This window comes from Semicossyphus pulcher, unplaced genomic scaffold (genome assembly GCF_022749685.1).
Source record: "Semicossyphus pulcher isolate SPU_LCO1_2020_fin unplaced genomic scaffold, fSemPul1.0.p SCAF_26, whole genome shotgun sequence".
Taxonomy (NCBI): domain Eukaryota; kingdom Metazoa; phylum Chordata; class Actinopteri; order Labriformes; family Labridae; genus Semicossyphus; species Semicossyphus pulcher.
This window is the reverse complement of record NW_027211700.1, coordinates 1735001-1750736: the sequence shown is the minus strand read 5'-3', so window position 1 is coordinate 1750736 and position 15736 is coordinate 1735001. Positions and strand designations below refer to the sequence as shown.

The 15736-nt window shown below is 46.8% G+C and overlaps 1 protein-coding gene across 1 annotated transcript in view; it reads right to left on the bottom strand.

The window, feature by feature from the left end:
* bcas3 (BCAS3 microtubule associated cell migration factor) overlaps window positions 1-15736 on the bottom strand; it is a 347859-nt gene that overhangs the window by 214429 nt on the left and 117694 nt on the right. The window contains exons 21-22 of the mRNA XM_069676560.1: window positions 13249-13445; window positions 12971-13068 (exon numbers count right to left, since the gene is read on the bottom strand). Of these exons, the coding sequence (XP_069532661.1) occupies window positions 12971-13068; window positions 13249-13445 (295 nt within the window). The remainder of the gene's footprint in view (window positions 1-12970; window positions 13069-13248; window positions 13446-15736) is intronic.

Genomic DNA, 15736 nt, shown 5'->3' with positions numbered 1-15736 from the left:
TGACGTCATCTCGTAGCGATACCAGCAGACAATTATCAAAGTGCATGGACTGATTAGCACACTAGCTAACACATGTACCAGAAGCTAGTGTTAGCTGTGGCCGTTGTACAGCTTTTATTACAAGTTTTGCAAGTGTAGAAATATGTTGTGCAAACAGATTTGCAAATGCGTAAAAAGTTTTCTGTAGCTGTAGAAACCGTTTGTTTGTGTACTCAAAATTTCGTAAAGTCTGAGTTAGACAAATTTCATACGTGCAAGTGTGAGCCAATCAGCTACCTCCACTGACCATCCAATCAGAGAAAGCTAAACTGTCCAACAGGGAGCAACTGATTCCTGCGTGCGCGTTCTGCAGATCAAGCCAACACAACGGAAGACCAAGAGCTAAGTGTTGATTTCGTTAGCTACGGAGCTAAGTTAGCCGTGCAGCTAGCGGTATCATTCGCAGTGTCAGGTCCCTGAGCACAGAGATGTCTGAATAACTCTCTGTAGGAGTCAGGCTACGTCAGCACTACAACTTTTTGGTTTGAGACTCAGAACTTATCTTTACGTCTGGCGTCCACGTGACTCCAGCGTTTGGAGACACAACTGACCCTGTTATAATCTGAAACCTTGCTGTGTTTAGCAACAACGACGCAGACGCCTACATTCACTTCCTTGTTCGATCTCATCATTCACGGCATGTCCGTCCCTGATTCCTCATGCCCCGATCACATGACCCCTTCATCATTAACTCAACATGAATAACAAATACCACATGGTGCTTGTTGTCCATGCTAGCATGCTCCTTTGTAATGCTACTATAATGGGAAGCTGTAATTCAAGTGTTTCTCATGTCCTGTTTATTAGTCTGACTCAGAGAGCTGTTGTTTTACTTTGAGTGTGTTCATACCAACACCTGTACGCACCGGGTATGCTGACTGGTCATATGAGCTGTCAGGCATGTTAGCGTGGGCGGAGATCAGCTCTAAAACGGTGCCAAAACGCATGACTGGACGGGAGTGTTTACATTTTTAAAGGTGTTTTAAAACTTATTTTTAGCTCCTCGATGAAATGATGCGCAGCGGAGAGACGCCTCGGTGTTTGTTTGTTCCACAGGTTCACACAGACGGCTCAGAGCTCGTCTTCATTAAAAAGTTGTGTGAAGGGATTCATTATTTCACAGTCACACTCAGAGAAGTGTGTGTGTGTGTGTGTGTGTGTGTGCCTGTGGTTGTAGATTGTCTGAACATCTGTGACATGAGTCAGATGCTGAGGGAGTTAGATGCATATGCTGCTGAGTGCATTCTCCTCTTCCATCCTCTATTCATTTTTTACCACACTTGCCAGCCAGGCCGTAATTATCTCTGTGTATGAGAGTGTGTGTGAGTATGTAAGAGTGTGAGTGCGTGTGTGTGTGTGTGTGTGTGTGTGTGTGCGTGACTGCATCAGATGTGCTGCGATGCATTAGGCCTTTCTGATGCTTAGGTGTAAAAAATCCCATTAGAGCGAGCGGGATGGCAGATCGATACCTTACGGGATCTAGAGCGACGCTGTGTGTGTGTCTGTGTGTTTCTGTGGTTGTGTGTGTATGCGTGTGTGTGTGAGTGTGGAAGTGCTTTAACACCTCTCAGAGGTGGATTAGTGCGCGACAGCATGGAGACACTGTCAGAGAGTGTTAGCGTCAGCGAGAGAGGGAGAGGAAAGTGTAGAGGGAGAGAGTTTGAGAGGAGGAGAGGAACAGATGGAAAAAAGAGAAGAAGAGAGAGGAAGAAGATGTGTCACTGCCGATGATGAGCTGTTTCTGTCCTTGGTTATGTTCGGCGGAGGGCGTGACGGAGGGAAAGAACAAAAAAAGAAACACTTTAAAACACTAAAGCGAAGCAGCAGCCCGTGTGTTACGCAGCGTGTTGTGAGACGCTCAGAGATGCACGTCTGGTTGGAGTTTGTCCCTAATTTACTGCGCTGCCTCACTAACTTAAAGGTCAAGCGCACACACACACAGGTGTTTTCAGTTATGGCTGATTGGAGCTGTGCTGAGAATCACACAAGGTCACCAAACTCCATCACCTAACAGGAATGATAGGTGTAATTGTAACAGGACGGTGTGTGCGTGTGTGTGTGTGTGTGTGTGTGTTTACCCTTGCTGTCCTGAGAGGTGCTGTCAACAGGTAAATAAGTAAAAGCAGAGTGTGTGAGGACGACGGGTGTATTAGGGCTACAAATCATCGACTTTAACATTTAATTATGTGAAGATGAACATTTTTAATTAAAGTTTGAGGGATCATCTCCCGAGCTCTGACACAGACACGATGGTGCTGATGGAACTACAGAGGCAGTGAGAACACGGCTCTCTTATTTCTGCTTCTTAATGAGAGATGATCAGAAAACATCAAAGACATAAAAACAGCTCTGCTGGTCGTCTCAGGTAGTTCCTGTTTTAAACGTCTGTGTAGTTTTTAAACAAATAAAGAAGGTAAACCAGAAAAAATCACATTTACTTTGATATAAAAGAAAGTGCATCCATCCATTTATTATCTTTTGGGCGAGAGGCGGGGTTACACCTGGTCAGGTATTTTATACTGACGTCGTGTATAGTTGGTTTCAAAGCACCCTGTTTAAGGTCCACTTCTTCCTCTCTCCAGTATGAAACTCCGGCGATGCTGTCCGATCTGCTGCAGCGACCAATCAGTAACTGATATCCAATAAGGGGGCGTGTCGGCCAGTTAAAAACTGCTCGCGTTATCGCTCCTCAGAATGCCCTCCTCGCTCTTTCGAGCAGTGATAAGAGCTTTGAGATGATCCTCAATATGGTGGGTCTGGAACTACTTCTGGTTCGAGCGAGGAAATAGGAAACAAGAGACCTGAGATCCACCACAGAGACAGACAACCGTTCACGCTCACACGCGATGTAGAGTCACTAATGAACCTGAGCGTGTCTTTGGACTGTGGGAGGAAGCCGGAGGGAACCCACGCATGCACGGGGAGAACATGCAGACTCCACACAGACAGGCCCGCTACGTTCGAAGCAGGAGCCTTCTAGCTGTGAGGCGACAGCGCTACACCACCGTGCAGCATTTTTGCACATTCAGCTCTCATGCTGTGCAATGGAATTAAATACTTGGTAGCATACAATTAAACAATGTGCAGCCCTTTATCATAAACAGTAACAAGCTGCACAGTTACGTATCAGCTTCCTTCTAAAATAACTGGACCCATTAAATTAGATCTCCAAAACCAGAAGTAGTTTAAAAACAACCATGTATCAGTCTCCGCCTGCGTATGCACATGGCTGTCTGAGCAGAGAGCGATCAGCGCCTGTGTGTGTCAGAGTGTGTGAGGTCAGCGCTCGGCTGCTTCACTACTTCCCCTTCACATCTTGAAGTGGCGACGGGCCCAGCAGACGGAGGGATGGCCGGCCTGGCAGGGCGCCCGACAAAGATTGAGGTCATGGGAATGAAAGGGTGGCACCAACAGCGGCCTCCCCCCGCCTCACCCTGCCTCACCCTCCCTTTCACCCCTCACGCAGGGACACACTGCTGCTCTGTAACATGCAAGTGTGTGTGCATGTGTGTGCAAGTGTTTTCACGCTGGAGATGAACATGAAGCATCGATATGATCCTGTGCTTCTGCAGCTACAACACACACACACACACACACACACACACACAGAACACAACACAATCATAACCGTACTTTTCTCCTCGCTGTCATAATTAAAAAGACATAAATCTGTATGAATTTATTGCTACATGATTATAAAAGCATTGGGAAACAGAATGACATGATTACACACACACACACACACACACACACACACACACACACTCCAGTGGGTAGGCGGTAGGCTGAACGCGTGGCAGATGCCCGACACATCGGTGTCCGTTCAGTCACTATAAAGAGCAGCTGCTCAGTCTTCACTGCCCTCTGGCACTGCACACACACACACACACACACACACACACACACACACACACACACACACACACACACACACACACACACACACACACACACACACACACACACACACACAGAGAGTCACATGGATGCACAGGCACACATGCACTTGCTGTATAACACTAATGCTGGAGGGCATTCCATCTCTCACAGATTATAAGTGCACCAACACAAAACACACGCGCACACACACACACACACACACACACACACACACACACACACACACACACACAGACAGAGATAACAGCAGCACAAAAACCTGATCAGCACTCACCCATATCAATCCATGTCACTCCCTGATCTCACTCAGTCACGCATACACTCGCCATAAATCCCTACATGTGGCTAAACCATTCCCGCCCTGTAGTCCCCAAAGCCTCACACACACCAACACAGACACACACACACACACACGCAAGCTAACACACTTCCTGAAGTCTTAAAAGTGAGCGAACGATAAATCTCAGAGATGTTAGAGAGGAGATACAAAGAGCGGAGACAGGCGATGGAAAAAAGAGGAAGAAACATTTGAGACGAGTTTGAAATGCAAAGAGAGTCTGTCGTCTGTGTGACTGAGTTTCCACGTGTGTAACCAGGGAAACGGAGCTATGTTTAAGAACGGTGGACATCATGAAGCTTCAGATGGCACCGAATCTGTCAGTCACTTGTTACTGTTGTCACGGCTGCAGCCAGAAGGATTCATGTGGCTTTATTGTCAATACTTGTCACTAATAGATGTGTCTTTTATTTCTCTATTACTTTTTTTCTGCACCAACTTTTTAGCTTTTTCTGTCCTTTATTATCCGCTTCTATTTTCATTCAGCTCCTCCCTTCCTGTCTTTATTTCACTGGAGTATTGCCCACCTGACCTCTGACATCACATGGATGGGTCCAGTAGTCGACCTGCCTTTCAGTCAAAAACACCTCTGGACAATTTTGGTACCTTGGAACTGGTTGCTTGACGTTCTGGCATGTGCATTAATTTCCAAATGACCAGTCCGATCCCGCGTACAGGACATTTAGAAGACGTGTTTGATTGAAAGGTGCAGCCATAAAACATTTGGATTGCGTGGCTTTTGCGCCCCCTAAACCTGTGCAAATGACACAAAAAGACTCGAAGCACACGCAGAGGATTGAATGCAGCCCAAAGTGAGTCATTATGGAGACATTCAGGGAAAATTTAACCCCTTCCTATGCAAATGAGCCTCGTGGCAAGAAGCGTCCAATTCACAAACACCAGCGCTAACAGCACTGCGCAGTTAGAGTGACAATATTACCCGCTGTCTGAGGCTCGCTTTACCACAATCAGATGCAAACAAGAGCAAACTGCACAATCAGCAAAACTTTATGGTCGTGTTTGCGCTTGAATATCATTAGAGACATTTGTTTTGTGAATCGGACCTTGACACGGAGCAGATAGAGGGGGCAGATGATGCACAATTTATGGCGCTATCAGTGCCCGCAATCCAGTCTTACAGAATCGCCCCTTGGAGTCGTGGGTGTAAAGATATCACACAGTTTGAGCACAAAAAAGTGTGTCCAAAGTAGCACATTGTTTTTCTGCCCTTGTATGTGAAAGTGAGGCCTGTTGCAGACGAGTTAAAGCGCGACTTCAGGAACGTACCTGCCAGGTTAAGAACGTTCAATGTTCTGCATGATGTGTTTTGTGCAATTAGCCAGTTCCAGGACCCGCACTTCCAAAAGTGATGAATGATTTGAACATGGCATTGGATCATCTCCACAACCCGCACTCGGAGCAGTCTGAGCATACAGGGTCCTCATGGAGCAGCTGGTACTTAAGGAGGCCCGTCTACTGCTCAACCGTGCACAGCTGCGATGCAAGCCTTACAGAGAGAATACGGACAGCCTCATCGGCATTCTCATCGCTTTTACTTAATAAAATATGGCACCTTGGAAACAATAAATGAATCCCAGAGATTTCACTCAGAGTTTCCAGAGGATCCAAGATTTAAGATCCTAACATGAGTCCTTTTTCTTCTCCGACTTCCATCGATAAAATCTGCCTGGAATACGCATCTCAAACCACCAGGAGATATAGCAGGAATTCCAGGAGCAGCAGGTGAACTATATTTACTTCCTGTCCTTTCAGATGTTCCAGCAGATCAGTTTCTCTTCAGCTCAGCGGGTCTCTGTTTCTGACCGCTGGTGATGACAAAAACTAAATAGAGCGCCGATGACCGTAAAGATCTGCTGTTAAGTCCTGTCACCAACCGACGGGTCACCAAACACACCCTGAGGCGATGGACAGGGTGGGTGGGGGGGCAGCGAGGTGACAAAGGTGCCTATTGATGAAAATAAAATCAAGAGAGGAGGAATGGAGCGGTGGGGGAGGGGGGGGGGGGGAGGGAAATGAGGGTATTTGTCTTTAAGGAAGAGATCGGATGGCCGGGCATCTTTCTGGCCTGTGCGATCACTGTTGTCAGTGTGGCCGCTATAGCACAAAAATACAAGGGCCCTTTATGAGGCCGGGAGGTAATTGTGGGGTATAGGTTACTGACTGGGGTATGTGTGTATTAGAAAAAGAAAGGGAGACAGAATACCTCAGCACAGGTGCCTGCTCTTTTAAATGGCTGCACAAGTATGAAGGGGAGGAGAGAAGAGGGAGGGAAAGATGGCAGGCAAAGTGTGTGTGTGTGTGTGTGTGTGTGTGTGTGTGTGTGTGTGTGTGTCGTCTTTTTATTCACTCATTCATAGCGCTCTCTTTCATTCTGCTCCAGCCTCTGTGAGAACAATGATGCACGGGAAAGCCCCTTCTCGCCTCAGGGTGGTGCTGATGGTGGTGAAGAGGTGGTGGGTCACCGGGACAAGGGGGGCTCTGTGTCGGCGATGCTAACAGGTGCATGCCTGCTTTCACATAAAGGAGTGGGTGAAACCTGCTGCTGTTTGTGCATGCTTCAGCTCAGTGACTACCAATCTCATGTAATTACAGTCTCGCTGACCGTGTGGGCAGTGTGTCACGCAGGCAGACATTTCTTTATGTTTATTTTAATATGGTTGAAAATTGAACTTTGGACGACTAAAATCGGGTTTCGGATAAATTGTGTTTGTCATGTGTGCGTTTAAGTGTGTGTGTTTGTACATACACACACCTGCAGACACACACTCAGAGTCAGAGAGGGTAACTGAGCTGTGATAATGTGGGGTGGATGTGGCTAATGGCTGATAGCTGCAGATCCCACACTGATTAACTCAGTGTTTTACAGGATGCTGCTAATGGACTGACACACACTGCACTCAAGTCACAAGGGCAAACATACAGTACACACATATACATACACGACTGTACACATTAAGGGACATATGCACGCCTCAGGGGTCAACTGAGAAAGACAATACTGATACAAGTATTTCACCATTTAGATATTTATGAGGAAAACACTGCAACAAGATATTCTGATGGAGAAACAAGGCTGCATGTAGTTTATTATCGTGATCGTTTACACATTTTAAAAGCTTTTCCTCTTGAAGTGAAGATAATAAAATGTGTATTTCAGCCCCTTTCAGCGACACAATTCCTCCGGAGGGGCTGCGAGCTGAGCGGCTGCTCATGAGGGAGCTCAGTTTTAGGTACCGTAAAACATCTAAAAAGTGGGCTGTGTCCTATAAACCGGTGCGACCAATATACCAGTATAAGATGCAGAGATACGATGGCGCTATAATCTAGCTAAAGCTTCGTCACGGACATGCGGCGCCATCCTCACAACAATCATCAAATTTTTGTTTGTTTTTTTGGCCTTTCGTGCCTTTATTGAGAGAGGACAGTGGAAAGTGTTGGAAACAAGGGAAGAGAGTGGGGATGACACGCAGCAAAGGTCAAAGGGCAGGAGTTAAGCCCGTGGCTGTCGCATCGAGGACTGCAGCCTCTGTATATGGCCGCCGATTTAACCGCTGAGCCAAACCGGCTCCCAATAACTGTTTTAATTAATAAATAGTTATAGAAAACCTTTTTATCCCCCAAAACAGACAGCATCTTATATTCCAGTGTGGCCTATATTAGGTATTTTACGGTAATTCCTTCATTGTTCATAGTTTATCAGGTTATCCGTAGAGGTCTCCTTCTCTCCAAAACAAACCGATTAAACAGTAAACACACTGAATAAAGCAGCTTCACAATAAGAAGACGGTCTTTGGTGGACAGGAGGTCGAGAGGGGCTGCAAGCTGAGCTGCCGTTTACAACATCAGCTCAGTTTTAGGTTCGGATTCCTTCAGGGCTCGTCATTCACAAGGTGTCCACTGGAAGCCAAATTATCTGAAGGGGTCTCCTCCTCTCCAAAACAAATGATTTAAACGGGTTAAACACCAGATAGAGTAGCTGCAGGAGAGCTGCCGTAACAAGAAGACAAAACTCTTCAGTTAGATAAAATGTTTGAAGATGACACTGACGTAACCTGAACCACAAAGACAGTGGCTGGAAACATACAAAGATCTGTCTGTCAGCGTGTTACAGGTAAAACAACACGTCGACTGATAAAGGAGTTTGTTGTGTTGCTGAACAAAAAGGAACAATTGAAAATATGTTCCACTGACAGAAGTCCGGGTCTGCTTCAGCCTTAAATCCTGTGCTGGCCTTACATGTCCACCAGTGCATCAGTCTAACCCTCGTGCACACTCCTCGTGCCAAAGTCCAGCCGCTCTCTAAAGTGTCCTCAGTGTTTGGTGATAAGGCAGCTCCATCTCGTCCTGTCTGCTCTGCTCTGCCGCCAGCTAACACACTATCACTGATCCACCGCCACAGATAAATCACACACACACACACACACACACACACACAGATGGAGACGCACAGTGAAGCAGAGACGTGGTGACAAAGACAAGGACACTCACACACACACACACACACACACACACACTGAAGATGACAACAACAAAAACAACAACATGGCTGACGCTACAGACGAGAGTTTTTGTTGTTCTTTCCTGTTTTGGTGCAGGGTGGCTTTCTGTGCAGAGTCAAAACACAACCACAGCAGTGTGTGCATGGGGACAGGCAGATTTATCAGTGCACACACACGCGCGCACACACACGCACACAGACGCAGGTAAGATTAAATAGTCTTTCTTTCAGTCTTGCAGTGTTATCTCTCTTTCAGGTCTGTCTCCTTCTCTTTCTTTCTCTCTTGATACGACCTCCCGGGCCACAAAATGCCACTGTGTAGTCTAGCTGGGGCTGAAGCCGCCTCTACACACACAGACACACACAGGCTTGGGGTGCAGATGGGGCATATTGATAACAGCTACACATTGATCCTGTATATTCTGCGGCTGGTGGAAAGTGAGACGGCAGCGTTGGTGTTGTCCCTCCACAGAGAGACGGATATGCTGAGTCAAGAAGCCATGACTGGAAGCACTGTACAACATACAGAGTGTGTGTGTGTTTGTGTGTGTGTGTGTGTGTGTGTGTGTGTGTGTGTGTGTCCGATGCAGATGGCGTCCCATCACCTCAGGGAAGCAGAGATAAGCAGAGTGTATGGGCTGAGATAAGACGGAGCAGACACTGGGGAGACTGACTGACTGTAAGTGAGTCACTGTAGGGAAAACTGCAGCTTTTTACGACCTCACGGAGCCCGAGGACTCTGCAGGAAGCGCTTTTATTCTGAAAAACACGAGCAGGCCACGGGCTGCAGTGTCACAACATGCACGCATTACATGCAACGTGTTTAAATGTAAGCATGCGGTCATTAGCCTGTAGAAAAGTCTGTGAAGGCACATAAAGCACATTTCAGTTCTTTAATCACACGTGCTTTTTAAAGTGCTTTTCACATGTAAACTGAGATATCACATTTATTTCTCATTAGATCACAGTTACTTTTCAGAAGGGTTTCTGATGTGCTAAGGTCACATATCTCTTCTTATTTCGAAGTGGCGGTCACGGAGCGTCTTTGAATGCATCACAGCGTCACTTCATACGTTAATAATTAACTTAAGTCGAGCTGAAACGAGCTACTACAACAACCGTGTGCCGCGTGGCGAAGAGGGCGGCAAATTCAGATCCCAGCCCGGTCAGAGAGAGAGATGCTCACCCGCAGCGTGACAGACAGGTGTATGTACGTTGATCTTTATAAAAGACACGTTAATGTTTAATAAATATACCTGTGATAGCACAGCTCGCTCGGAGCGCTGGATGTTCTTTGTTTCTGCGGGGTCATCGACATGTTTCTGTGAATGAGCTGATGTTAAATGGAGTCTGTGATCAAATGCAGCAGTCGACTATTCAGACACATCAGATTGTAGAATCGGGAAGTTAATAGAGTTAATGTAATAAATGCTAATCTTTGCTTATCTGCATATCCTGTGTAAAACTAGAATTCACTGACACAAGGAAATAATACACTGAAATATCTGCAGAACATCTGTGTGTTTGGTGGCTTCAAGCCCGACGATGTTGCTGATATCAACGTTCAAAAAGTACCATCAGATAAATCTGAAGGGCCACGGCGTGCTCAGAAACGTGTCAGCCTCGATTCAACAGCTCGGTGTCGGTTAGAAGGACCGCTGCAGAAGTATAAACACATCATCTTCCTCTGCAGCATGATGCAAAAGAAAGATGCACTAAACACACGCGCCTGTTCTTATGACTCATATTGGTGACTTCTGCCACACACCCTTCTGAGGGTGAGACAAAAGTGATGTGTGTGTGTGATAAGAGGCGGCGCCACAGCAGTGACAGGACACAACACTGAACCCTCCCTGCGCGCACACACACACTGATAAGCATCACCTCCATCCCTCGGCCTGGCTCTGTCCTCTCTCTCTCTCTCTCTCTCTCTCTGCTCTGAACCAGTTAGTGAAGAAAACACAGAGGACACCGGCTGCAGATAGAAGAACAACAGATAGGACTGTGGGGCGATGGGAGGATGCAGATAGAGGAGGAGAGGGAAGGTCAGGGGATCAGACACAGGGGGTGCTGTAGGTTAACAGGTGAAGGCAGAGATTCTGCTTCTGTATAATCAGCAGATTTCTGCAAGGCCTCGCTTCCTCTCACATGACCACAGTCCCACCAATGAGACTGCTGGAGATCAAACACGGCTGCAAACATGTTTTAAGATGCAGCTAGAAGGATGCACACGTTTCATCATTAACTTAATCTGCAAAATAAAAGTGAAAAGACGAGCATGTGTTTGGACTGTGGGAGGAAGCCGGAGTACCCGGAGGGAACCCACGCATGCACAGGGAGAACATGCAGACTCCACACACAAAGGCCCACTACGTCTGAACCGGGACTCGAACCAGAACCATCTCTCTCTCTTCGTTTAGCTGAAAATGATAAAAATGTGGTCAAAAATGTTGCAACTATATCTGTGTTTCATCTCTTGTGTGTTGAAAAGCATGTGCGGAAGAAAACGACACTATCAGACACGTCAAACTATTTGCGACACACCTTTTTGTGACACGAGTTGTAAATATTTCCTGACACCTGAGTGGAGAAGCCGGAGGCGGCCGTCTGTCAGCCCGCGATCAGATGAGTGAAGTCTCTGTCACAAGACGCAGCAGATAATGTCGCAGACGCCACCGTCGCTCCGCTATCTCTTTCATCACACAAAAGGCAACAGGATATAATGTCACGCAGTAAGTGATGATTCCTCCACCCGCAGCGGCTGGAAATACCACGCATAATCCACACACATTCACAGGAGCCATGTAACAGCATTACAGTGTGAGAGTAAAAGACATATTCTGAAGGGAAAATCCTCTCATCTGTGTGTGATTGGATTAGCCAAACAGCGTAACCAGATTAAAGGAGACATGAAGAGGGACATCAGAACCACTAGATACCATCCATCCTGTGTGAAGGCTGCTCGACTCTGCAGGCCTCCTCAGACAATCACCGCGGATTGTTTTATAGTATGAAGGCAGGTAGGAAAACCATGAGGAGGCAACACAACACTCAGAGCTCTGCAAAGACTCTGACGTGTAAATGACCAACTACTTTAATCCACATGAATGGAAAGTAGTTGTGGTAGATATGTTAGACAGCAAGTGAACATTTTGTCTTTGACGTGTTGGAAGCAGGAGAAACGACACGAACCATCTACCTAAACACTGTTGCAGCCCTTCATGGACGCAGTATTCCCTAATGGCCTCTGTCAGCAGGATGATGCGCCCTGCCACACTACAGACATGCTGCAGGAATGGTTTGAGGAACAACGAGTTCAGGGTGTTGACTCGGCCTCCAGATTCCCCAGATCACAATCCAATGGAGCGTCTGTGGGATGTGCTGGACCAACAAGTCCGATCCATGGAGGCCCCACCTCGCAACGTACAAGACTTACAGGATCTGCTGCTCACGTCTTTTTGCCAGCTCACCTTCAGAGGTCTGGTGGAGTCCATGCCTCGACGGGTCAGGGCTACACAGTATTAGGTGGGTCCATAATGTTATGGCTGATCGACAGCAATGGATTGGTTGACGTGTTGTTGAACTTGTCTCATAGTTGTACTGATGCTCGCTGTGCTGGGAGAGGCAGTAACATGGTGTGGCCTGTGCTGTGGCAGGCGTGAAATATTTCCAGACCGTTTTCAGGCACAGAAAAAAACATAGTTTTACTGATTTTATTAGTTTCCAGGTATTTTAATTAGCCCACTTGAACCTAATGAAACCGTCCTTCACAAAGAACCCAGCAGGTATGTCCCACTTGTTCATTCTCACAGATGATACTCATCAATGTCTCCCTGCTGAGTCACAGCCACCTCTGCCATGACCTAGCCCTTCTAATGAATGAAGAGACGGTGGATTAAGTGGTAAGTAAGTGATAGTAGTCCTCATACTAGGTCCTTAATAAATACCATGCTGACAAATATGCTCACAGAGTTCTCAGATGAGGTGATGGATGGGAATAAAACACAACACATGTAACTGAAATCAGACGCTGCAGCAAACCAGATGGACTCTGATGAATCAATGAATCAGTATGAAACAGGTCGGAGTGAGATGGAACAGAAGAACCAAAGCTACGTCACAGAGCACGAGAGGAGGGATGGAAGCACATACAATGAACCATAGAGGTTTCCTACCTGATCCTGCGTCCATGAGGTTGGACTGTCCTCGACGATCGGGTACCAGCCGAGACGAGCCCGGCATGCTGACCGGCTCCGAGCGCACCGGCTGGATCCTGCACACATGGTTAATGTAAATAATGCTGCCGACAGAAAAGGGATGATCGTGGATGACATCAGGATAACTTTGGGTCAGTTAGAGTGAGCGCTGTGTCTCTGCATGTTTAGAGCTGTGATATTGACTGATAACAAAATCTAGCCTTATTGAATCCTAGGGGGCATTATTTTTAAAGTACCTGAGGCTGTGCAGGTCCAGGTCGTCTGTGTCAAAGTCCAGAAGCGGCTGCTGGACATCAGTGGGTCCCTGGGACTGCAGGACTGAGGACGAGGAGGAGATGACCGTGGTCTGGCCTGAAGGGTGAATGGTCTTAAACTGAAACTGCGGGCCCATCCACAGGCGCCGGTGGGGCCCTGTATGGGTCACGATCTCCACCTGAGAGCACAAAGGTAAGAGTTTCTGTGAGGTGTCTCTGTTGTTTATTCCTTTTTTCAGCTATCTGTGAATAAGAACATCCTGATCTATTGGCCAGTACTCGAACACCCCGTGCAGCACTCAGACGAACTCGGTCACCTGACATTGAACTAAAAGCCTTCTGAACTCCTGCATCTCTGAAGTCAGAACTCGTCAAGGTCTTGTGTGTGTTGGGACTTCTGTGGGCATGATGGGAAGCCTTCCCAGAGGGTTAATACGAGTGTGACACTAGCAGCAGCATGGCAGCCAGGCTGAGGTGAGGCCTACTGGGAGAGGAAGATGGCGCTGGCATGGCAGGCGGTCCATGGGCACCCCAGCTGAGTGGCACTAATGCTGGCTGAGAGTCGGAGAGGAGAGGGTGACTCATAAACATCGGACTCTTACTGCCTCCTCCGTTCTCCATCTCGTCTTTGCCTTGAATTTACTGTCGAACCGTCTCCTGCCTCGGACTCTCACTTTTCGCCGCTCTCCCACGCTAACTCAGACTTTTCAACTCCCCGCAGCACTTAACACGCCTCTTGGTGTCTCACTGCTCACATTTCATTATATTTACTTCATACACGATCGTCTCTCACCTCAGCCCAGCTCTCAGCTCGCGGACTCACTCCACTCTGGCTGCCAGGTGCCAACAGCTCAGACACGAGTGAGAGATTCGGTCTCTTAATTCTCCCGTGTGACTGTGTTTCAACACATCTATATGCATATGAGTGTTCAGATATAGGTGGTCTGTCACAGCTGTGGGAATTAGGCCACAGACGGATGGAAGAGGATTGTCACTTTATGAGTGTGTGTGTGCTCGGCCAGTTAACACCATCAATGTCACGCCCAGCCGCAGAGATGAACAGCTGCCAGGGTGCCCGCTTTGCAGCTGGACGGACGGTCCAGATGTTACAGTCCAGCGTCGACCAATCACCGCTCCCCTTCCCATTTTGTCGGACAGAGCTGAGGGCATGCTGATCGGGTTTGTCATTACAGACTATTCCCTCCCTAGACGGGGCATCGAGCCTGACCAAGCTAATGTTTCCTCAAGAGCATCCGACTAACAAACATCAAGCACTACATGTAGTATACACGCAGTGCTTGATGTTTTCAAACACATTAGTTTTGTCCACTTCCTCTGACCACGTCTGCAGACAAAAGCATCCCAAAGTTGGGGTAAGAGGCCGTCTTATCCTTCTGCATCCGACTGCTTCCACGACCCGTCTGTGTTGAGGCATTGATACCAACACACATCTTTGGACAGTCTCTTTTCAGGTGCATTCAAGATGAAGCACTTACTTGAACACACAAAAGGTGAAGTTCAAACCTTTAAATCTCATGTTTCAGAACGTTTCAGATGTTGTGTGCTTTGTGTGTTTAGGCTGCTAAGAGTTAGGAATGGACTTTCCAACAGGTCTTGACATCCTTAGACCCTAAATATAACATGTCATAGTTGGTTACAGTGGACCTGAGTTCTAGCCAGCGGTGCTGTCCATTCCCACTGTTACACACTCATTTGTACATCACAGGTCAGCACGAGGCATCTGAAAGTTTCTTATTTATGATACCCATCCCATGTTTTCAATCCAGGACCCACAAAACAATTAATTTAAAGACGTTTTCTTTTCTTTTTCTTCAATATTTCACTTTCATATAACATCTTCACTGTCTGAAAGCCCCCTAGATCAATATATCTTTGTGTAATCCTGTTTATTCTGCTTGGAGTCTATTAGCATTGGATCTTATAATTGATTATTTACATTTGAACCTATCAAACAGAAACTGTCTCAGTTTTTTTTTCATATGATCCCAATATCTTTTCTTTCCAAGCTAATTTAAGTATATTTAAGTTAGCATTTCTGACTGAGCCTCATAACATTCGAGGGGAAATTTTGGACACAAGACCAGGATCTTGAACATCGAGCATCCATCAGCTGTTACGGTTTACGTCTCATCCTTTCCATCACATCAAACCTGACAGATGAAGAACGTAGAGACCTGATGTTTACTCTGTTAGCAGGTTTTGTTGTCCACTGACAGCCAGCAGAAGAGCAGCTAACACAGAAAGGCAGCTGATGCTGCAGCGAGCTGAAGCTCTGACATGAAGGGTCATAAACCTCACATTTCATTATGGGATGGCCGATCAATCCTAAATCCCAACCCAACGCCTAAATGCTCACTGATAATCTAATGAAGGCAGCTGATATGATGTAATGAAACCCACGAGGCAGTATTTAGCCTCTAATTTCAACATAGCCTATATGTGTTTAGCA